At 43.3% G+C, this 23290-nt stretch overlaps 1 protein-coding gene across 11 annotated transcripts in view; it reads left to right on the forward strand.

Moving 5' to 3' along the window:
* Nucleotides 1–23290, forward strand: part of PRR5L (proline rich 5 like) — a 275462-nt gene that overhangs the window by 201721 nt on the left and 50451 nt on the right. For 5 of the 11 annotated variants that reach the window (XM_077322187.1, XM_077322185.1, XM_077322183.1 and 2 more), the window contains exons 2-3: nucleotides 21453–21724; nucleotides 22808–22888. In XM_077322187.1, the coding sequence (XP_077178302.1) occupies nucleotides 21555–21724; nucleotides 22808–22888 (251 nt within the window). In that variant the 5' untranslated portion in view covers nucleotides 21453–21554. Of the gene's footprint in view, nucleotides 1–7548; nucleotides 7660–12807; nucleotides 12984–21452; nucleotides 21725–22807; nucleotides 22889–23290 lie in introns of those variants that run through there. The other 6 variants (XM_077322182.1, XM_077322181.1, XM_077322189.1 and 3 more) reach the window with 5 other exon arrangements.

Below are 23290 nucleotides of genomic sequence, written 5' to 3' on the forward strand. Positions count from 1 at the left end.
TCACAAAACCCTGTTTCAGAAAATCTGATCTATTGTATGGGTATTAGTTGTAAACTGCCCCAAGATTGCTATGAAGAGGGGCAGCTCAGAAATCAAATAAATAAATAGCTTAGAAAATGGAAAGAAGGAAAGCTTAGAAGACGGAAATACGGTGCTTTGATCATTAGAAATAATAGAGGGTATATAGAGGGTAGGGTTTGTAACAGACTTTTTGACTGCATGGTGACTTGCTTACTTGGTACAAAGGTTGTGGACATCACACACTGTCGAAAAAGTTTAATAGCGCTAGGGAGGAGTTAGCGGTTATGGTGTATGTTGGCAGCAGTGTCACAAGGCTGATTCTGCGCTTACTTTTTCCCCCACTGCAAATCTTGCTGAAATCTGGGCAGTTTGAACCCATATCTACAGCCTTCTTTTTTCCTGATTTTAAACATGTTGCTCTTCTGCATTTGCATTGTCCCACTTTTTGGTGTGCAAGCACACTTCTTCAGCTATAATGAAACAAAATTTCCTCAGCCATTAGGGGGGGGTGTTGTCAGCAAGGGCTGCTTAAAGATTCATAATCTAATGATGTAAGTGAATGCATCATTACCTCTTAAACAGATAGGGTATCTGGGCAGGGAACAGAGAAACGAGTATAGTAATGGCAAGATGTACACTGATCGCTTTTGGATTGACCCAGGTAACTGGAAAGTTTAGCTTGTGATTGCAGTGTAAGCCTTACACACCAGAAAGCAGATGCGCTTGTTAGTTGGATAATTTAATTGGATAATTTAATTACAAATTCTAGCACTTATTTTATCTTAAATCTGGGCCTGTTTCCCTGTGCTGGAAATTCCAGTGTTTCTAATGTGTTTCTTGTATTGATTTTGTGAACTCTGCCATATCAATTCAGTTTGCAATCTTTTTAAAACCTCAGTAGAAGAAGAAATATTGATTTGTACTAGGATGGTGATGTTCCAACCCTCACATTTTAGTTTTTGCCACACAAAAATTTGTTTCTTAGTGCTAGATTGATCAGTGGTGTTGAAAACAATAGGGTTTTTTCAGCCAACCCTTTGCTACTTTATTACAAAGTTAATGTGCCTGAAATTGAAACTTCTTAAGAGCACAAGAGCAGAGGACAGTAAAAACTTGTGCTCTTGGTTCCTAGCCACACGTGGGATTCCTGCCTCCCCCTTTTCCCCACCACTACCTTTTGTTTCTATACTCTTAAACAGATGCTTGATCTGTAGACATTAGGGTGTGATATTTCTTATCGCCATGCCCTGAAACCATCATCAGCTAATTCCAGTTGGGTCTATGTTTATTCTGTAGAATTGAAACCGTACAATAGTTGCCTCCTTACCTTAGAGACTAATGTTATTTATTTCAGCATAAAATGCTTTTATTATGACTCTGACACAGGAAATCTTATGCTGGAATAAATGCTGCAAGTCTTTAAACCTCCAGTTTTGGTTTCATCATCTGCTTAATGTCTGCAGATAAGGCTGCTGTTAATAACTTTTAGAAAATATTTTTAGCAGTACAATCGTAAGCACACTTCTAAACCCACTTGGGTGGGTCAGTGCTGCTTTTCTTGCTAGTTCCGACAGTGGCAACAAGGTCAACTACGAGCTTTTGACCCACACCACCTAGCCAACATGGGAATCTGAGGCATGGCCCTTATGTGGCAGTCTTTTCTCCAAGGTCAGGGACAGATGGCAGCATTAGGGAGGAGGACATGCTAGCTTCAGGCGGTCACTTATGGGGTCCATCAGGAAGTAATGCTTTCCCTGATGTTATTTAATATCTGCATGTACCCCCTTGGCCAGCTGATCCAGAGGTTTGTGCTGGGCTGTTATGTGGATGACAACCAGCTATTTCTGTTAATGAATGACCATCCATCAACACCCTCAGACAATCTGGCAAGAAGCCTGGAATCTGTGGTGGACTGGCTCAAACAGAGTCAGCTGAAGTTGAATCCAGCCAAGATGGAGGTCCTCTGGATGGGTCAGCATGCAGAGAGGTAGCTGGCACAACTCCCAGCTCTTGGTGGGGCCCAATTTACACTGGTGCTTTCCATGAAGAGCCTAGGCATGATTCTGGACACCTCCCTCTCAATAGAGCCCAGATCATGAATGTCACTTGCCTGGCATTTTCCCCATTTGTCCCATCCCTGAGAGCTTGCATCCTACCTCTCTGTACTGGATCTAGTCTCCTCTAGGTTAGATTTCTGCAACTTACTCTACTCAGAGCTTCTCTTGAAACTGCTCTGAAAACTCCCAAGTGGTTCAGATTGCAGCAGCATGGGTCCTCAGAGGGACCCAGTGGAGGGCACACATGACACCAGTGCTTGTCCAGCTACACTGGCTCCTTTTTGGAGACAAAATCAAGTTCAAGGTTTTTTGTATTAACCTTCAAAGCCCTAAAACATCTGGGATCAGGGTATCCAGGAAATGCTGGCCTCACTGCCATGAACTGAGACCAGACTGGAAAGATTGGACGCTCCAATCAAAACCTGAAGTTAGTTGGGGGCTATATATAGTAGAATGTTTTTACTGTATTTATACTGTTTTAAGATTTTATTATTTATCATTGTTACCTGCCCTAAGCATGGGAAGGGTGGGATATAAAAGTAAAGATGATGATATTGGACTTAAGTATAACTTTGGTTAGGATTATACTGTAAATCAGAAAAGTATGTGAGGGCTCTTTTTGAAGAATGATGGAGGAAGAATGATGGAGGAAGCTGACTCAAATCCAAAGCTTCCGCATTGGATAACTGCAAATTTCCTCCCAGGTTATGGGGAATATTTTCAAACTGTGTGGGTATCAAGGGAAACATTCAGATCTTCTCCTTAAGAGACCATTTTTTTGGGAAAAGTTTCTTTAGAACATTAGGGAAACTACTGTGGTGTTTTTCACAGCTGCAGAAATAACCCCATTGCAGAAGAAACAGCAGTAGTGACCAGTAGAGACTCACCAAAGCTGCCTTTTAGTGGGATGAAGGGTGGGTGAGGAGGATGCGGCATGGGCGTTCACCTGCTGCATCGCTGTGGTAGGCGGTGCACTCAGCATGTGAAGGGCGGGCCTGGTGGCGCTTCTATATGTAGCACCATGTGCTGGGCCCCTGCCTCTTCTCCAGCACGCCGGAGCAGCGGATCCCTCCCACCCTCCGTGTTATTATTGTTTTGTTATGAATGTTGTTTCATTACAGCGGATTTTATAACGTGATACGAACCTGTTTATGGGAGCTGGTGTGCAATCAGACTCCCATGGGAGTGGGGCCTTCTTAAGAAGAGGGTGGTTTGAGCAGGGTCCCACCTGGTGTGGAGGCATGCTTGCTTATGGTAATCAGGCAGCCCAAGGAGGTTTGCACCCTTTGACCTCTCCCATATGGGGCCGTCTCCCAGATTAGAAATGTCCAAGAGCATGGGGATCTGTGTTCCCAGTGGGGATTAGTGATGCTCTCCGAGGGGCCTTGAATGTGGGTAGCAGCCAGTGGGCTGCATAGGTGAGGCTCTACATCATGTTGTGCCAACCCTCCGTCGTGGAAGCTGTTTGAATAAAGCTGTGGCCATATTTTAAGCCATACTATGTGTCATGCCTTGCTTGCCAGAACTGGTCTCCTACCAGCCAATTAATGTTTTGTGGTGCTGATTTGAATACTCTTCTTCTCTGCAGTTCCTTTTGGTTGTATCAGGAGAGCAAAAATGCTTATTAGTTATTTTGCGAAGTATGTGTGGGAGGGATTTAAGGCAGGGGTGGTGACTCTATTGCCTGGAGAAAACAGGCTTTGTCCAAGCTCCCCTGGAGATAAGCTTGCAAAAGCAAGACGTGCAAATGTTCCATCAAATTAATGTTAACAAATTGTGAATAAACTTTGAATAAACTCTAAGTCACAGTTATGTCAGAAAACTCATTTTGGCACAATGATTTACTTTAATGATTAACATGGACTTGAGAGAAGTTATCACCACACAAGGAATAATGCATTCCCATTTGGGTAGTATATTACCCTGGGCAGTTTTTCATCTGTGTATAGCAGGCTTTTTCAACCAGGGTTTCTTGACAGCCCTGGAAGGGTTTCCTGAATGGGTGGGAGTTTATATATATATATGTGTGTGTGTAATTTGTTAAACATGTATCAGATGGTATGTATTGAGGCTTTTGAACTCTGGTGCTGGAGAAGACTCTTGCGAGTCCCTTGGACTGCAATGCGAACAAACTGGTAGTTCTACAGGAGATCAGCCCTAACTGCTCTTTAGAAAGCCAGATCCTGAAGATGAAACTCAAATACTTTGGCCACCTCATGAGAAGATGGACTCCCTGGAGAAGAGCCTAATGCTGGGAGCGATTGAGGGCAAAAGAAGAAGGGGACGACAGAGAATGAGGTGGCTGGATGGAATCACTGAAGCAGTCGGTGCAAGCTTAAATGGACTCCGGGGAATGGTAGAGGACAGGAAGGCCTGGAGAATCATTGTCCATTGGGTCACGATGGGTTGGACATGACTTCGCAACTAACAACAACAATAACATAAGCATTACACTATGGTCAGTTAACAGGGTCTGGTTGTCTCTCTGAATAGAGTGGGTTCCATTCATTTGAACTGGGTTTTGGATGAATCTTAAAAGTACTTGTTTGTTAAAGCAATACATCTCATGGGCGTGGCGTATCCCTTAAAAAGAATCTTTGCTTAACGTTTCCTTAAATATGGTGTAAAGAGATAATTTTCTTTTCACAGTATCCTAATTGAAAAATCAGATGCACATAAAATTAAACTGCTATTGATTTCTTTCTTCCACCTGTGGTGATTGTGTTTTCCAATGAATGGTTTCTTTTACTGAATCTGACGTGTTGATGAGTTCAGCAGTTGCTATGCATCCCCTAAAAATCTTTTTACTGGATTTTCCCAATCTACTCAGCAAAATTAATCTTATTAGTCAATCTTTTGAGATTTAAGCAGTCTTTCCTATAATAACCAGCAAAGTATGAGCTTCCTGATTTCCTTCCACCTCTGCTGTATCTCTGTTGGTGCTAATGAACTAAATATGAAGCCGTCATGATACATCAACAAGTTCGTATTTGTAAGCATTGCTGCCTTTTCTTTAAATTGTGGGGGCAGTGGTGTTACTCTTGAGTTCAGATTACTTGGCTGTTTTTTTTTTGAGGGAGGGGGGGAGTACTAAGCAATATTTATTTTTATTTTTAGTCCACACAGATATATTATGTTTTAGCATGCCTTATTGTATTATCTGATACTAGATTTAAAGCCCATTTTAATTGACAATAAAATGGGCGCTAGATGCCATAGGACCCGGGCCCGACTCCCAAAGGCTTCTGCGTAGGCCTGGACTGGGTCTGTGGGGCCGCAGAAGCCTTAATTCTCCTCCTCCCAGTGGATGACAGAAGGCTGAAGCAGGGCCGGGGCTGGATTGGGGGAAGTGGCCTACCTGTCTCCGGGGATGTCGGGTCCTCGTGGGCCGGGAGCTGTGGGGACGCTGGTTGCGGGCGGGCCTGAGGCGGCTGGCCACATGGCGCGTCACGGGAGTGGCGGCCAAGGCAGCGGGCCCCGGCGGCAACGGCGAGGAGAAGGTGGCAGGCCCCAGGAGCGACAGTGAGTTAGCGGCAGCCTTCTCCCGGCTGCTGAAGTGGCCTCGCCGCATCTGTGATGCGGCGCGGCGGCTCCAGCGGCCAGGAGAAGGCAGAGTTGGGCGGGTGTGCGGGTGGAAAGGAGCAGGCCCTGCTCCTTTCCCCGCATCGAGGCGGAGGCAACGGCGGCCAAGGAGGCAATGGGGAGGCGCGAGAAGCACGCCTCCCCATTGCCTCCTTGGTCCAGGATTGACACTCGGAGGAGCGAATCAGGAGCCGCTTTGCGGCTCCTGATTCGCTCCTCCGAGTTTTTATCCCAGACAGAGCCCGCCCTAACTGCTCCCCACCAGCCCTTACTGCTTTATTTAGTCCGTGGCACCTACGGCGCCGCAGGCGGTTTAAAGATGACTACAGAAATTGATAGTAGGTTAATATTAAAGGCACATTGAGATGTATTGTGCCATTAGATCTAGGGATTTTTATATATACATTATATATTTTAGTATAACATAGTAGTAGATGAAGTCAGTCAGTTTTACCCATATATATAACATACAAAAACTAAAAGCCATGAAATTAATAACCATTAATAGTAATTAGGATAGGATACCAAAATATTACTTACAAAAAGTATTAGTGTGTGTGTGTGTGTGTGTGTGTGTATATATATATATATATATATATATATATATGTATGTATGTATGTATGTATGTATGTATGTATGTATGTATGTATGTATGTATGTGTATATATATATATATATATATATACACACACACACACACACACACATACATACACACACACATACAGAGAGAGAGAGAGAGAGAGATGGAAAACTATAGTATTAGCCACGGGAATGAAAAATCAACTTGTTCATATTATTTACCCTTATTGATATGGACAGACATCCACGTAAAATTATATTTGCCTATACTTTACTGTCCTTCAGACATTCTTGATACTCTTATTCTGGTAGAAATAGGAATTTTGCTACCATATGGGAGATGTTTGAGTCTTTATCCCTTAACAAGAATTTAACTAAAATGTACATTATGTTTATGTTCTTGGATGGTAGGTCTAGACATTTGTTTCTTTATGGAATTTATATTATTTCTCTTGAAAGGGACCCAAACTGGCTGACAAACAAACAAAGCAAAAAACAAAGCAAAAAAAAGGGAACAGATCCTGGATTTCCACTGATGAGAGATCATCCCACATAGGCTAGAACCCTTTTGTCTTACTACTCTGTTTTGGTTCAGCCTCACTTGGAGTACTGTCTTCAGTTTGGGCACTACAGTTGAAAAGGGATGTAGACAAACTGGAGCGTATCCAGAGGAGGGTTAAAAAGTTGGTGAGAGGTTTGGAGACCAAGATATATGAAGAAAGGTTGGGGGAACTTGGTCTGTTTAGCCTGAAAAGGAGATGACTAAGAGGGGATCTGATAACTATCAAGTGTTTAAAAGGCTGCCACGTAGAGGATGGAACAGAGTTATTCTCTCTTGCCCCAGAGGGATGGACTAGAACCAATGGGATGAAATTAATTCAAAAGAAATTTCTTCTAAACATCTGGAAGAACCTGAGAGAGCAGTTTCTTAGTGGAACAGGCTTCCTTGGGAGGGGGTGGGTTCTCCATCTTTGGAAATTTTTAAACAGAGGCTAGATAGCCATCTGACTGAGAGGCTGATTCTGTGAAGGCTCAAGGGGGTGGCAGGTTACAGTGGATGAGCGATAGGATTGTGGGTGTCCTGCATAGTGCAGGGGGTTGGACTAGATGACCCATAGGATCCCTTCCAACGGTATGATTCTATGGTTATGACTTAGCCTGGTCAAGGCTTAAAGTTCCTAAAACTCATTAGGTCCTTGCCAGGTGAGCCTCCAGGAGGAAGGGTATTCCACAATAGCAAAGAGTCTGAATCCTAAAAACCATTTTTCTTGAATCTGTCATAGTTGGTAGAAGTTGATTAGGGTATTTAGTTTTTGTTGCCAGGTAAAAGTAATCATCGCTGATAATGGTGCCTGAGGAGCCAGCTTTCACTGCAAGGGGTCACAGTCCCCATGAAGAAAGGTCCATATTTTGGAGGTACTGATGCATCCTGGCCTACAGTTGGAGGCTCAGATCTTCTCTATGACATTCTGTCTTTTTATCTGCTTTGGATAATATGCCTACTATGGCCTTCCTCAAAAAGTGTGATTGGCAACAGTGATCCATTCTCTGATTAGTGTCATTTTTATTATTCAGGGTTGCTTTAAGTGGTTTAATCCAGTGGTCCCCAACCTTCTTATCACTGGGGACCACTCAACGCTGGGGACCACTCAATGCCTTTTACTGAGGCCCGGTGGGGGGGGGTAGTTTACTCCTGTACTCTCAACCACTGCCCTAACGCTCTCTGATTGCTATGGTAATGTTTAAACATCCCTCCAAAATAAGATACAGACACGCCACAACAATGAAGTGTGTTGTAAAGGGCTGGGGGGGATGAAGTAAAGGGCCGGGGGGGGGGGGAGAAGGTGTCCTTCGGGGCCCACCTCCAATTAGTTGAAGGACCACATGTGGTCCGCGGCCCACAGGTTTGGGATCGCTAGTTTAATCTAAACACTGCCTTTTAAAAGTGTGCATGGTTACCTGCTTGGTGGCGTTAATCTCTCCCTTGGAAATAAATGTAATTGAAATCAATAGGGTGTTCTCACAGCAAGACTAATTAAAATGTAAAGAGGTTGATCTTGATGGAACCCAAACACCACTCTTCTGAGAGTCATGCAATAGCTTGTTAACCCGTAAAGTAGGATGGACATTTTAAAATCTTCTGGCTTCTGATTACAAGCTTGCTTGAGAGAGGTTTTATTATCTGTTCTCATGGAGATCAGTAAACTGGACTGTAAGAGCCAGGTGACCTCAACGACACTGCAAACTACTACCACAGTGTGCCCCCTCCCCAAGAAATGTTTTCTTATTACAGGTTATGGCATTTTGTTGTGCATGAACCAAATCTCAACAAATAAGAAATCTTTCTGTATCAAACCAAGCACTATCCCTTCACGTGGAATTATGTCTGGGCCAGCTAGGGACAATAACATGTACAATTACTACAATTACTTGAACTTTGTAACTGTTATTATGCCATTAAGGTATACATTTTTCTGCTCCATTCCCCCAACCCTGGTATTTTTGGGGCGTTCAATAAGAGCAAGAATAGTAGCCCTGACCCTTTAACAGTATACCGAGAAGCTGAAAATCCAACTGGTGTAGCCACTAGCAGACAGGAACTCTGTGATGAGAAAAATGTCACTTGCTGAGTTTTGCCTATCAAAGGACTGTTGATTCAGAATGATGACACTCTAGTCTGAAAACGTTTCTGGTGCCTATTGTAAAATGTCTATTTCACAATCTTCTTAATTGTTTGTGGTTTAGTTATAGTCACTGTGCCTTGTCCAGATCATGGGATAAAATTGTGTTTCATGGCTAGCTATTCCAGTGTAATGCTGGCTCTGGTCCTCTTCTAAGTGGCAGACTGGAATAGTTCAGAGGGATACTAAGGTAGTGAAACAGACAGTGAGACAGAAAGTTCTGTGTGCCTATTATGGACAGCTCAAGGGAGGAGCTAAGCTACTTTGTCCATTCTTACTTGCAGCTGTGTGGGCATTGCAGTTTTTGCTCTGACTGCTTGACAGGCAGATGGTTACTTTCCAGTCTGGCCTAAGGTAAGGGATCTACATAAGCATAGTTAATTGAATGTGCCAGGAATTAAATGTCTTTTGGATTATGTACCCTCCTTTCAGAACTTTTGGGAAGATTCTACCCTTTAACAAGAGAGTAGCATCATCAGTAATCAGATCAGTAAGAAGATTTTTTGTGAGATGCATCTGCTGGTAGAGTCATGGGAGAGAAAAGAAGCTTGATGTGCATGCATCTGGACTCTGCCTCACCTTGTATGAAAGATTCTAGTTATTCAAGGAAAGCATGTGATTCGTGGAATCAGATACCATGAGGATGGACTATGGCTCAGTGGTAGAGTATTTGCTTTGGTTGCAAACATCCCAGGTTCAGTCATCAGCATCTCTAGTTAAGAGGATCAGTAGTAGGTGATTAGAAACCACTAAGATCCTCTAGGTCTACTTAGAGTAGTAATATGCTTGGTGGACCAATAATTAGAACACCTTGAATAGTTTGGGACTTTGTAGCTTGCAAAAAAAAAAGATGGCTAAGTGGGTCATGATAGAGGAAGGGACATTTGGGCTGTTTTGATTCTGTGAGCACCTGGGGAATTCTGACACAGGAGATGGAGAGAGTGACAAGCTGTCAGCACCAAATGAAGCTAGTGGGGAATAGGTACAGGACAAAGAAAGCACTTTTCACACAATGACTCATTAAATTATGACATCCACTGTCATAGGATGGCAGTGTACACTGATGATTTTAAAGGGGGTTAAACAGATAAAGGATAGATCCATCATTGGCTACTTGCCATAGTGTCTTATGGCAACCTCCATACATAGAGGCAGGAAACTTGTGGATACCAGTACTAGGAAAAGCTTTGCCATCTGTATGCTGTTCATGTACCTCCAGGGCAATGGGGTGGGAAGTATGTGAAACAGCTTGCTGGACTAGATGGATCACTGGTCTGATCCAGCAGGGCTCTTTTATGTTCTAAGGATCTGACTCAGTATAAGGCAGCTTCAGGTATGTTTAATAAACAACTTTGAATTACAGGATAGTTCTTTCTCTGTCAGTGCCATCCAAATGGGTGAAAAAGAGCTATGTATTATTTTAGAAATCAAAAGAGTTCATCATCCTATCTGAAGTGATTCCTGTTATTGGTAATCTTGACCAAAATATCTGAACATTTCAGGCATGTGTACTAATTGCTTTAAGTCATAGCAATGTGACTTGGATCAGGCAGGTAAATATTAATTTGTTGCAGAAGAAAAATCATCTCTAGATGACCAGTCTGTTCCTCAGGAAGCCTTGGTGGTCAACTGCAGCTAAAGTAATAAAGAATAAAGACCAATACAATGCACCTGAAGTAAAATACAATTTGATAAACCACTTTACAAGCAATAATATCTTCTCTTGAACATGTCTTCATCTAACAACTCAAAAGTAAAATGATCTGGTGGAAACAATACAAAAATCTCAAGCAATATGCAATGACTAATTAAAAGTCTGTTGGCAGAGCTCTGTCTTGCAATCCCTGCAGAAGCTAACAAGGTCCCACAGGGCATGCGTGCCCTCTGATAAAGCTTTCCACCAGAATGGCACCACCACAGAGTAGGGTTTCAGAATTAATCATTTATTTTAACCACAGGGGATTCAGCACATGTAATGTTTTAGTTCCCTGTGGGACATTTGGGTCTTTAAAATTCTAGCTAGCTGAAGAGCATCTATGAGTGACTAAATTCTATTAGCTGAATTGGGGTTTTGAGGGATTTAGGAATGTTCAGTCTGGAAAAGAGGTTGAGGGTGAACATGATTGGTCTATTTAAGTATTTGAAAAGCTGTCACGTAGAGGAGTACAGGGAACTATTCCTGTTGGCAGCTGAGGAAAGATTATGTGTGGAAAGATACCGGCAGGATATTAGAATTTTATTTAATTTTGTTACAATGTGAGTAGTTCAGCAGTGGAATTGACTGCTTAGGGAGGTGGTGAACTCTCCATCACTGGCAGTCTTCAAGAAGAGTCTGGACAAACACTTTTAAGAGGTAATTTAGGAGCTTAGGTTGACCTTGCATTGAACAGGGTGTTGGACTAGATGGCCCGTATGGCCCCTTCGGGGTTTTGTTCAATGCAGATCAAGTCTGAATGCCTGGGTTTGCACAGTTCTGTGGAAGGCTATTGTTGATCTCTGAGCTTTCTGCATATTGTATTCCAATACCCTGGCTTTTTCAAGTTAAGCTTCTAAATATTTGCAAGACCTACCAAATTCAGTTTCTTTGTATTGAGGTGTCATCCAGATCATAGTGACCAGTATGCTAAAGTTGAAAGCAAAAGAAAGATAGGATTGGTAAATTGTTAACAACAAGAGGAAGTAGTATTTCGTACAGAGATTAAAAGAACGCTGCTATTTCTGATGTGTGGAGAGGAAACAAAGAGTGGCCTTTCTTAATCCAGTGTTGGGGCTGTCTCTAGAAATTCCCAGTCTATGTGATAAAGTTTGTGAGGAACTGTGAAATTTTCCTTGGCAACTCCTTGCTTTGGTCCCACAGCAGATTTTAAAAATGAACTTCTTGAGTCTGTAGACCTGTTGAGGACTGAACTTGAGGTTCAAGGCAGGATCATAGTTTACAATGTAATTGTCCAATGCATGGCTAGTTCCTGCTTGCCAGATCCATTCCATTTAAACTGATCAATGGCACATACTGGCAGGAAGATTCATTGTTTTGCTTGTGTATATAAGTTGGGTTTTTTTGGGTGGATGTTGGTTTAGTTCAGTTCTTCCTGTACCATACTGGGATCACAATAAAGAGTTCAAATAACTTCCAGTGTCTGTGTCCACCCTGAACCCATGAATTTAACAGAATTTTCAGTTTAAATTTGCAAGCCAGTGTTTACTCTTATCTGAAATTACCTTGGCTTGACCAAGTTGGGAGTATCTTCTAAGTAAACTTGTATAGGAGTGGCTTGTGCATCTTCTTTGTATGTACTTGGCATTTGGAAATCTCTTGCTGATCTCTAGTTCTGCAGTTTTCACTAGCTACCCTCCCAGTTCCCATGCTTCTTTTGTAGTGCTCCTCAGTTCATACATAATTATAAAAACTGTTCAGAAAACAAAATGGTTTGCATGGTTTTTGAGGGTGTGAGAAGGGTAACTTGACTTGAACCTAATATACTACTTTATGGATAATGTCTTTAATTATTTTTAAGGGATAAACTCTGATTAAAGTTAAGAGGAGGGATAATTTGTTGTTTAAATGCTCATTTGGGATGGTAACAGGCATAGTATCAGGATTATTATAAACTGTAAACTCTGCCTATGAAATTGTGCTTATACTGTATGTTCTTGTATTGCTATTGGTGGTGGGGAGGAGGTATGCAGAACTGTAACAGGACATGAGAGCTTAAAAACACACACATGCACCCAAACCCCGGAAGTGAGATTGTTTAGAACTCTGGTTTTGGTGTGAGGAACTTTCACTTTCCCACCTAGTTCCTCACAATTTAGCAGAATTCTTTTGCAGTAGCTCCTCTTCCTTATTTAGGATTGTAAGAAGTCTAGTGTTTATTTCTTTCAGCCTTATGTGCCCATGCAGAATGCATTGAAACCCAGTTTTTGTTATGGATGGACCCATTTAAGAGGCAGCTGTGCCAGAATTTCTGTGGGGGAGCAGCAACCATGAAAGAAAGCCCTGGATCTCCCTACAGTCACATGTTTGCACTTTGGTGTAACCCCCATGCTGTAACAAGAAAGGTATACATTCTCCTTTCACTAAGGCATTATGTTTAAGTGTTTGTGTTAATGAATTTCTCGTCCTTTCCCTTTATTAAAAGCCCCTTTATTTAAAGTGCCACCCCTGCTGTGTGACTTCCATAAACTGATAAGCTCTTTTTGTTCTTTAAAGAAAAGCTCCTATATATCAGGAGATGTTAGGCTGCCTAAGGAGGTGGTGAGCTCCCCCTCACTGGCAGTCTTCAAGCAAAGGTTGGATACACACTTTTCTTGGATGCTTTAGAATGCTTTGGGCTAATCCTGTGTTGAGCAGGGGTTGGACTAGATGGCCCCTTCCAACTCTATGATTCTATGTTCTGCCCCTTTAATAGATGTTTCATGTGCAGAAATGGACAGCTGAAGCTTTTCAGGGCATGGTGATAAATAACATTATTGGGTAAATTATTTTAATCCATTGCTGTATATAACTGAATAATAAATAAATTATTCAGCAATGAAAAAAGCAATGAATTAAAACAATTCATAAAGCAATTAAAACATCATTAAAAGTAAAACTAACAAGCCCACTTCCCCAGCCATCTTCAATCTGGCCTGCAGAATTGGCTGTAAGCAAGTTAATGTCTATCAAGCAAGAATAGAAGGGGGGGAGGGGACAGGAGAGGAGGGGTGGAGAGGGGAGGTTCTGCATGGTTATTGGCAACTCTGCTTGGTAAGAGAAGCTGATGTTGCCCTGACTGATCCTCATTGCAGTTTCTGTCCTGTGATTAATAGACTTTAGGCTCCACTGGTTGGATGTTTTCATTAGTGCTGGTGTGGTTGTGGAATTCTGTTCAATTTAACAAGGAAACACTGGAAAATGTCAAATGGTGGAAATTATCTTTTGGCCAATGTGTGTGAATGTTTGTATAAGAACATTGGTTCCTCGTGTTTTACAGCACACAGTTAAATACATATTGTGCCTGTTATATGTTGCATGTTTCTGGTAGCCAGGGGTATTAGAATGCCAAGAAGGCTCCTAAAAGCCCTATTACTATACAAATAATTCTTAACCACAAGGGATAATATCTTACTCTCAATAAAGAGTATGTGGCACGGGTGTGGCCAGCAAATGACTAAGAGCTGCCTTTTGGTAGATGGAAAGCATTCAAAAGGAAGCCTGGGAACTTTGGAACTGTGTAAGGAAACACTGTTGTCATTCAAGTGTGAGAAATGAAATGTTCTGGAACTGGGTTTGTGTTAGGTACTTCAGAACACATATTTTCTCTTACATTTGCCAGGCTAAGCATAAGCTAAATGGTCACTAAGAGCCTGGGAGTATTGTGACTGTTCCGACAGAGATGGTTTGTGCTTTTAAAAAAGAGATGCTCATTCACCTCATGCCTTGATCATTCTTCTGAATTCACTGGACTTGATTACAGTTGAAGAAGAACATCATTGCAATGAATTTCTCCAACAAAGTCACAGCAGTGTTTACTTGATACAGAAATATGCTAATGTAGAGTTTTAGTGCTCTCCTGAGATCCCCCTGAAGTAGGTTAGACTGAGAGAGGGTGTCCGCAGCAGTTTTCAGCTGGAGTTTGAAAACCGGTCTCCTATATTTAAATCTTATGTCCGGTATGCCATTGTATTTTGTTATTTGTTTTAGTTATAATCCACATTCTCAAAAAAAAAAAAAGAGTTTAAGGAGGCATTAAATAAAAATGTGGAAACCATTTGAGAAACAACAGCATAAAAATAAAAATCTTAAAAGCAGCATCAGGTGGGTCAGTCCTGAAAATCTAAAACTTCATGCCTAAAAGCCATAACCATAAAAGCAGTAACAATCAACTTAAAACCACCAGTGATCCAGAGATCAAAGACTTCAGATGAAAGCGATAAAACTTCAGCTGAAATGTTTACTGTGGGATGACAACATGTATAAAAGCACAGGAGAATGAATGTATCTTTGCTGGGTGAGAGCCAGTTTGGTGTAGTGGTTAGGAGTGCCGACTTCTAATCTGGCATGCCAGGTTCGATTCTGCACTCCCCCACATGCAACCAGCTGGGTGACCTTGGGCTCGCCATGGCACTGATAAAACTGCTCTGACCGGGCAGTGATATCAGCGCTCTCTCAGCCTCACCCACCCCACAGGGTGTCTGTTGTGGGGAGAGGAATGGGAAGGCGACTGTAAGCCGCTTTGAGCCTCCTTCGGGTAGGGAAAAGCGGCATATAAGAACCAACTCTTCTTCTTCTTCTAAAAGACTGCAAATCTGGTGCTGGGCAGGCCTCTGAGAGGAGTTCCACAGTTTGTGTTGTGCTACAACAGGAAAGGTTCTGTGTGTCTTATTTATTTATTTGATTTATTACCCACTGCTCTTGGCAATGCAGGCTCACAGCGGGTTATAGATTAAAACCACAAAATTCAGTTAAAACCCAAAAATACAATTAAAATAAACATAATAAATAACAGCAACAACAATGTCAGCAAAAAAACATTCCCCAATACTTAACCATCCACGAAGCCCTGGTCAACCAGCCCGTAATTTGCAGTTGGTGGAATAAGTTGGTATCAGTCACGACAGCCACCCCCAGTTGGGGAGGGGGGATCCAGGATCTTCCAGCCCTAGCCTCAACCAAAGGCCAAATGGAAGAACTCTGCCTTACAAGCCCTGAAGAACTGTGATAGCTCCGAAAGGGCCCTCAGCTCGTCTGGGAACTCATTCCACTAGGTGGGGGCTAGGATTGAAAAGTCCTTGGCCCTGTTCAAGGCCAGGCACACCTCCAGTCTGTTCATATATGCAGAGCAAAGAGCTCTGCGGGGGACATTAGAAGATAGACGGTCCCTTAGATATGCAGGGCCCAAACCTTGAAAGTAAGTACCAAAACCTTGAATTTGATCCGGCACACCACTGGTAACCAATGCAGCTGCTTCAACATTGGCTGAATATGGGCCCTTCAAGATGTTCTGGTGAGGACCTTAGCAGCCACATTCTGCACCACTTGCAACTTGCAGGTCAAGGACAAGGGAAGACCCTTTTGGGGCGAGTTACAGAAATCCGGTCTGGAGGTGATCGTTGCATAGATCACTGTAGCCAGGTGTTCTGGGGACAGATAGGGCACTATTAGGCTTGCTTGGTGAAGATGGGGAAAAGCCAGCTGGGCTACTCTGGTGACCTGCTCCTCCATTGATAAGGAAGCGTCAAAAATCACTTCCAAATTCCTGACCTAGGGTAAGGTCTTGAATTGCACCCCATCTGGGTAGGGAAGGCATGGTTCCTGATCTGGCACTTTCTGACCCAGCCACAAGACCCCCATCTTGGAAAGATTTTGTCTCAGGCCATTCTGATTGAACCCAAGCCATCACTGCTTCCAAACATCTGGTAAATGTTTTGGAGGGGGCGGATTTGGGCCATCCATCCATCAGGAGCTGGGTGTCATCTGTGGATTGGTTACAATCCAGCCCATAACTCTGGATCAGCTGGCCAAAGGGTTAAACAATGTAGGGAGAGGGTCATCCCCTGTGGGACTCCACAAGGGAGTCATTGAGGCCACAGAAGATTTTCCCCTACAGTCACCCTCTCTGTCCAGTTTCTAAGGAAGGAGACCAGCCATTGAAGGGCTGTCCCATGGATCACTGCACTGATGAAGTGACAGGTTAGCACCTCATGGTTGACCAAACACAGCTGACAGATCTAGAAGCACAAGTATGCCAAACCACCTCTATCTAGATTACCCATCAGGGCCACCAGCACTGTTTTCACCCCGTGATCAGGATGGGAGCCCAACTGGAAAGGATTGAGTGCTGAAGTTTCCTCCAAGTATGCTAGGAGCTAATCCACGGTGCCCTGTTTAACCACTTTCCCCAGAAACACCAGATGCAAGATAGATCAAGTTATGTTTTCTTCAGCAGGGGGCAGACCACTGCCTCAGGGAACTCACCAGATGACAGGGAGAAGTTAGGGCCATTCTGCACAGCGCTAATATAGCTGAAGTCTAACTGTTGTGAAACGCTTTTTTTAACATGCATGACATTGTACACAATCTGCAACACTCTTGCAACACTCCCACAAAAAGTGCTTCGATGTAGCGCTTTTTGGGGAATCGTCAAAAGTGGATTCCCCCTTTAAAAAACGCTTCACTCCTGAGAACAACCTGCAACACATCCGAAAAGGACATGTGCATTCTCAATATACCGGTAGAAAGAATGTCTCTCCCTAGCTTTCACCCCCAAGCTTCCAGAGATGCGATCGCCATTCCCCCCCCTTAAAACGGTGAAAGCAATGAATAAACGAGGCTTCTTCGGCTGAAGTCCCTCCATAGAAGTGCTTAACAGTAAAACAAAGCTCCCTTCTGCAATTGTTTTTAAACTTTCCGAGCACAATACAGTCCCCTGTTCGACATTGCCTGTTATTTTCGGCCAAAAATAGCACCCATTGGGGGGGAGGGTTTTTTTTTTTTACTTGAAGAGTGTGTAAACGATTAAGCACCAGCTCCTATGCCAGCGAAAAAGGTCTTTCTGAGACATCGAATGAACAAATATTCATTGCTACTGTTTTTAAAAAAGGGAAAGGGGCTTTTCGGGAGCACGAACACAACATTTCTTTGGCTCTTCTGTTTGATTGACAGCCGGGGTCGGGAAGAAGCACGGAAAAATATCGCCTCCTTTGTTGCAATTCCGGCAAGACCGGAAACTTGTGGGTAATGAAAACAGCGCTAGTGGGAGAGCCTTTGTTCCAGTAGGAGCTGCTGTGTGCGTTAACAAGACTGCCACTATTAACTGTAGTCCTTTATAGTAGCACTTACATTTGGCTACATAGGCGGTTGTGTGGAATGGCCCTTAATAATCTCTGTGAGAGGACCTCATCTGCTGGTTTTTTTAAGCAACCAAGATGGGCAGGGATCTGAGGGGGAAGTAGTTGCCCTCAGTGATTTCAATAACTTGTCCCTTTTGGTTTCTAAGATATGCCTGAAGCCATCAAATGTAAGCTTCTGAGATGGCCAAGGGTCCTCCAGTTCCCTTTCTGTATCAACTGTAGCAGGGAGGTCGCAGTGCAGTTATGATATTTTATCCACGAAAAAGCTTGCTGATGCCTCACAGCTAAAATGTGATTGACTACAATTTTGGTGCCCTTTCTTGGGGGCAGTAAGGGACTGAATTTCTCTAAACAATTGTGCCTGGTGATATCTCACGGACACGATGGAGGAGGCATAAAACTCACATTTAGCTACCTTCACTGCCATCTCATATATCCTCATATACATGCTAGAAGATGTTCTTGAAGCCTCATTGCATGCCTTCCTTCACACTCACACTAGTCATCTCATTTCCCTCCTCCTCTCCCAAAGCTCTGCCAAATACCATGGAGCACTGAGTGGAGAGTGGAGAAGGCATCAGGGAACAATCTCGTTAATGGCCACTGATAGACAGGATTGCCAGTTCTCTACCAGAGCTGTCAGCAAGTAAGCGGGGGGAATTGGGTCCTTCAGAGCATTCAAAAATCTATCCAGTTCCATAGGTCTCTCTGGGCAGACTATAATATGCCCACCACCAAAACAGGTAGAGAGTGGGACCTGGAGCTGGGCTTTCCAGGTATAGTGGTCTGACCATGGGATGACCATAGTCACCATCAGATCCACTTCTATCCCAGCAGCAAAGATCAAGTCGAGGATAAGGCCACCCTGATGGGTGGGACTGGCAACAAATTGAAAGAGCCCTAGCGTCACCTTGCTCAACACCAGGTCCAGACCAAGTTGTGAAGACAGCAAGCCCATGTGGATGTTGAAGTCACCCAGAATCAGTAACTTGGGGAACTGCAATGCCCAGGCAGCTGCCTCCTCCTCATGGCCAAGAACCTGCTGGGCCTTGCCATCCCGTGGACCTTCTATCATCCTGCCTCCTCCCACTGCCATATCTCCATTGGCCCATGATGACTGGGATCTCTAGACCCATCTGATTCCTTTCCCTCCCCATATCTGTTCACTGTATCCCCAGACTGAATAACCCTTGACACTAATACCATCTAACTAGCCTATCTACTACCTATTACCCTCCCCCCACACAACCCATGAGCTGACTAATGGACAGGTTGAGCTCCAGGGCCACCCTCACCAATAACCTAGCTACTAAAATCTTTGTTCTGTAGTCCAGTGTGTCCAAATGGTCCGCAGGGCTGGGTAACCCTAGCTGTGAGTTGCTGCCTAGGTTGGTATCTCTGTGCTACCAGTAGATGGTGGTGGCATTCCCTTTACCTGGTGAGGCTCTGCTGTTCCTGGCCCTGGCAATATCTGTGCAAACAGGGTCTCCCCAGAACATGGTCTCCTCCATATGACAGATGCTCACCTACTGTCTCTCGCCGGCGGGTCTTGGTCCGATTTTGTCTCCTCCCGATCACCTCTGTCCCAATTTCTTCCCATACATCTGATGGTTCCTCTGCCTACCTCTGACAGGTGAGCAGGTCAGATCTCCCTGAGGCCGCTGCTCTGCAAGTCAGGTCTTCCAATGTGGCTCCACTTTCTCCTCTCTTGTGAGCTCAAGGTGCCATCCTGGCCTGTCCTCCATGGGGCTCTGATGTACCTCTGCAGCTGGTGCCACATGCTCAGCAATGGAAGCTGTGGGACTCTGAAGATACATGGGGTGGCCAGATGTTTTTTTCCCGAGGGTCCATGGATTGAAATGACCTGGCATTCTGCAGGGTGCATGAGGGGAGAATGGGGGTCTGTGGACAAGTTCTTCAGTTGCCAGAAAAGTTCAGCCCCTGAACTTCTTGGGAGCCTGGACTTGGTGTTCCTTGGCTGCTCCCCCAATGGAGACCTGAACTCCTGCCCGCTGCTTCTTGGTAGAAAGTCTTTGGTAGTTTCCTAAATTCCAGCCCGAGGCTCCTAAGCAGTCTTCCGGAAAACTTCTGCATCCAAAGGCGTAGTCAGAACCTGCTGGAACCCGGCTTCCCATCTCCTTGTCTGCTAACTGAGGGCTGAAGTTAAGAGAGAGCAGATTGCCTGAGGCAGAGCTTCCCAACATGATACTAGCAGAGACCTTTTCTGGAACCCAGCTAGTGTTTTTAGAAATTACACATGGCCAGGTGGGATTTTCCCCCCACCAGGACTTCTTCTTGGCTTCTGGGGATTTGATTGGCTGTACAGGTTTTTAAATGTTACTTTGGTGGACACTGCAACTACAGCACAAGAATCTTTACTGTATGGCTGAAGGTAACCATTTTATAGCTGGCTCCACCTCATGCAGGAACCATTTTTGCCAGTACCTATTGCACTGTGTCAGAATTCCAGAATTCCACAGGCTCAGAAAGGTTGAGGATTCCTGCTGTAAGGAATCAACGTTTCCTTAACAAGCTGTAGTCTCTGCCCCAGCATGTTACCAATTTTTGTTCTGGCCTCGAAGTACAAACATCAGTTTGGCAGTATAGAAAAAATACAGTTTATTTTTAAATTAGTGTGAGGGCTTTTTTTTGGCAATAATTTTTTGAGTCTTTTTGAGGATTCACAAATGACTCTGCAGCTGTCTGCAAGCTACTGGTACCTCAAAATTTACCATTTGGAGACTCCTGGACTAAGGCCATGTTGTGTTAATGGCTGGGTTGAGATATGGTCTGCTACTTTTTGTGGACATTCTTAATCACACAACAGATGAACATGGGAACATGTTTGCTGCCTATTAAGCACAACTTGGCATAGCTGATTTTAAATTTTAAAAGAGCATGTGCTTTTCTATAGTGTCCATTTGTTTAATTCTAACTCGAAGCTAAACAAAGCAGAAGAATTAGGCTTGGTGACAAAAATAATTTCCCTCTGGCCTAGTAACAATCCTAAACCTAAGGTTGTCTCTGAACTTGAAAGGAAATTTTCACTGACAAATAACACTGAAGGACAGCTTTGATACTCCCAGGCTGAGGCATTCTCCTAGGTTTGAAATGTTTGGGGTTTTTAAAACTCCGGTAGAGGTTGTAAAATCATTTGGGAATTGAACATGTCAACCAGCTTATTAGAATTTCAGAACATGTCAACCAGTTTTAAACGATAGTTTGTTTGAAGAAATGTCTTTTGATTAATACATTATGGATGGATGTATATTTCAACAGTCTTTTTAATTTGAGATAAGCAGTTTCCATAGCCATTTTAAGTAAAAAATCTTCAAGCAAAGCAGACTGTCAACTTCAGTTTAGGTGTTGTTCTTCTTTACCCGTTGTTTCTAAAAACAAAAGCAGTGAAACTTTCCTCTCAGTGGTTATGTATTTCTTAATTTCTACAAGCAACAGATTTGAACTGAAAAAATATTTTATGGAAATAACTCAGCACTTGATGGACCAGACAGGCAGAAGCGAGTGCAACAATTCAGACAAGGGGGATGGGGTGGGGGGTTAGTTGCATTGCGTCGTCAGTAAGTTGTTCCTTGCAACAGAATCCTGGTGCTTTAAAACTAACGTGTTTCATATTTGTTATATATTTGTCAAGTCTCAGTTCTAAGCCTCTCTCTCTCTCTCTCTCTGTCGCTACAGGTTTCATTCTGACTTTGAAGAAAAGAAGAAAGACATCTGTACTGGTTCACTTGCATCTTTTTTGCATCTTTCAAGTAACTATTTCCTGGCCCTCCTCCATCTATGACTAAAGGTTCTACCACAGCCTCCCCTCTTGTCTTCCAGTTTCAGAAGATGGGCTCATTCCGGAGACCCCGGCCACGCTTCATGAGTTCCCCGGTACTGACAGACTTGCCACGGTTTCTGGCAGCTCGGCAGTCTCTGAATATCAGTTCAAATTCAGCATGGAACAGGTGAATAGAATCATATGAAAACTTCCTTAGGCTGAGTCACATATTGGATAGTTTATTCTCATACAATGGGCCCTTTCCTTTATAGCCCCAGTTTGTTTGGAGGCAAGAGAAATTGACTGCAATCTATTCTTCTTCCAACCTAGTGATGTCCATGTGCTAACTACATCAGGCCATCTTTATTGAGCTTTGTAACTGGAATAGATCCTGTCAGTCTAGCACTCCACCCCTATGATGCTACATAAGTGAAAATCTCCTTTATTGGGGAATAGAAGTGTCAGCATGGTGTAGTGGTTGTGCTACTGTGCTATGCAGCTTCCTGGGTGCCTTTGAGCCATTCACACTCTCTGCCTAACCTCCCGTACAGTGTAGTTGTTATGAGGATAAAATGGAGTGATGGCAAACAAGATAATAAGCCATTTTGGACTCCCACTGGGGAGAAAATGGGGCACAAATTATAACAACCTGATTGAGAAGCCTCTACTTTTCACCATGGCTGATATGTCTCTCTTAACTGGCTATACAGTACAACAGGAACGGAAATATGGTGACCTTTTGTGTAATGTACAACTCTTGTATTTATCCTTTTCTTCCTGTGAAGGGTAGTCCTCTGTGATACATATTCTCCAGCCCTCATATTTGCTTGCATACTGATGGCAAAAAAAATCTCAGTTAATTACTCTCAGCACTCTACAGTTAAGGACACATCTGCCCATTGATCTCCAATTGTGACATATTTATTTCCTTCATTTTGTTTTCCCCTGGAATTATCTTCTTGCTGATTAATATGTTCATTGTCCTTGCCGTACAATAGTCATGTGAAGGTAGACAAGTAATAACAGCAGTATTCTTGCTTCTGTGAGTAGGTGTATATAGTCCCTTGGTATGTGCAGTTTGTGACTGATTGGCACATAGGCAAACAAATCTAATGTGGGGAAAGCAGAAGCAATTTAAGAACAATTAATCTCTTTCTCTCCTTATTGATATATTTGCAGGGCTCTTGACTGCAGTTTCATTGCTGCAGTGTAAATCACACTGACATGCATTGTTTATGGCTGCCCTAACTGTCTCACTTTTATTTGGCAGTGTTCAAACAGCAGTGATCAATGTGTTCAAAGGGGGAGGCCTGCAAAACAATGAACTCTACACCCTCAATGAACATGTCAGGTAGGTTGCTTGGACTCTGCTCTGTGGCATTGCAGAATAGGTGGTGTGACCGAAAGCTGTGTCCTTGCTGTACTTTATTATGTTTATATGCTGCATTTTTATTGCCGTGTTCAGAGCTGTTGACACGCTAGCTCTTACAAGAAGCAGTGGCAACAAATCAAAACAGAAGTGTAGCAAACATGAGAGATCCCCCCTCCCTTCTCTGTACTGAATAATTTTGCTTGGCCTGGGAGCCTGGTATTGGCCTTTCCCTCTTCTGCTGAAAGCACTATCCACTGGACAAATTATAACATTTAGGACACCATCATGAGGTCTGAGAAGCCCTCAGAATTGTACCCTAACCACAACAAATTGTTCAAACATTTTAAGAACTAAATCACTGCTGATGCCACTAGCCCTCTA

The sequence above is a fragment of the Paroedura picta genome, chromosome 2 (genome assembly GCF_049243985.1).
Source record: "Paroedura picta isolate Pp20150507F chromosome 2, Ppicta_v3.0, whole genome shotgun sequence".
NCBI classification, from domain to species: Eukaryota; Metazoa; Chordata; class Lepidosauria; order Squamata; family Gekkonidae; genus Paroedura; species Paroedura picta.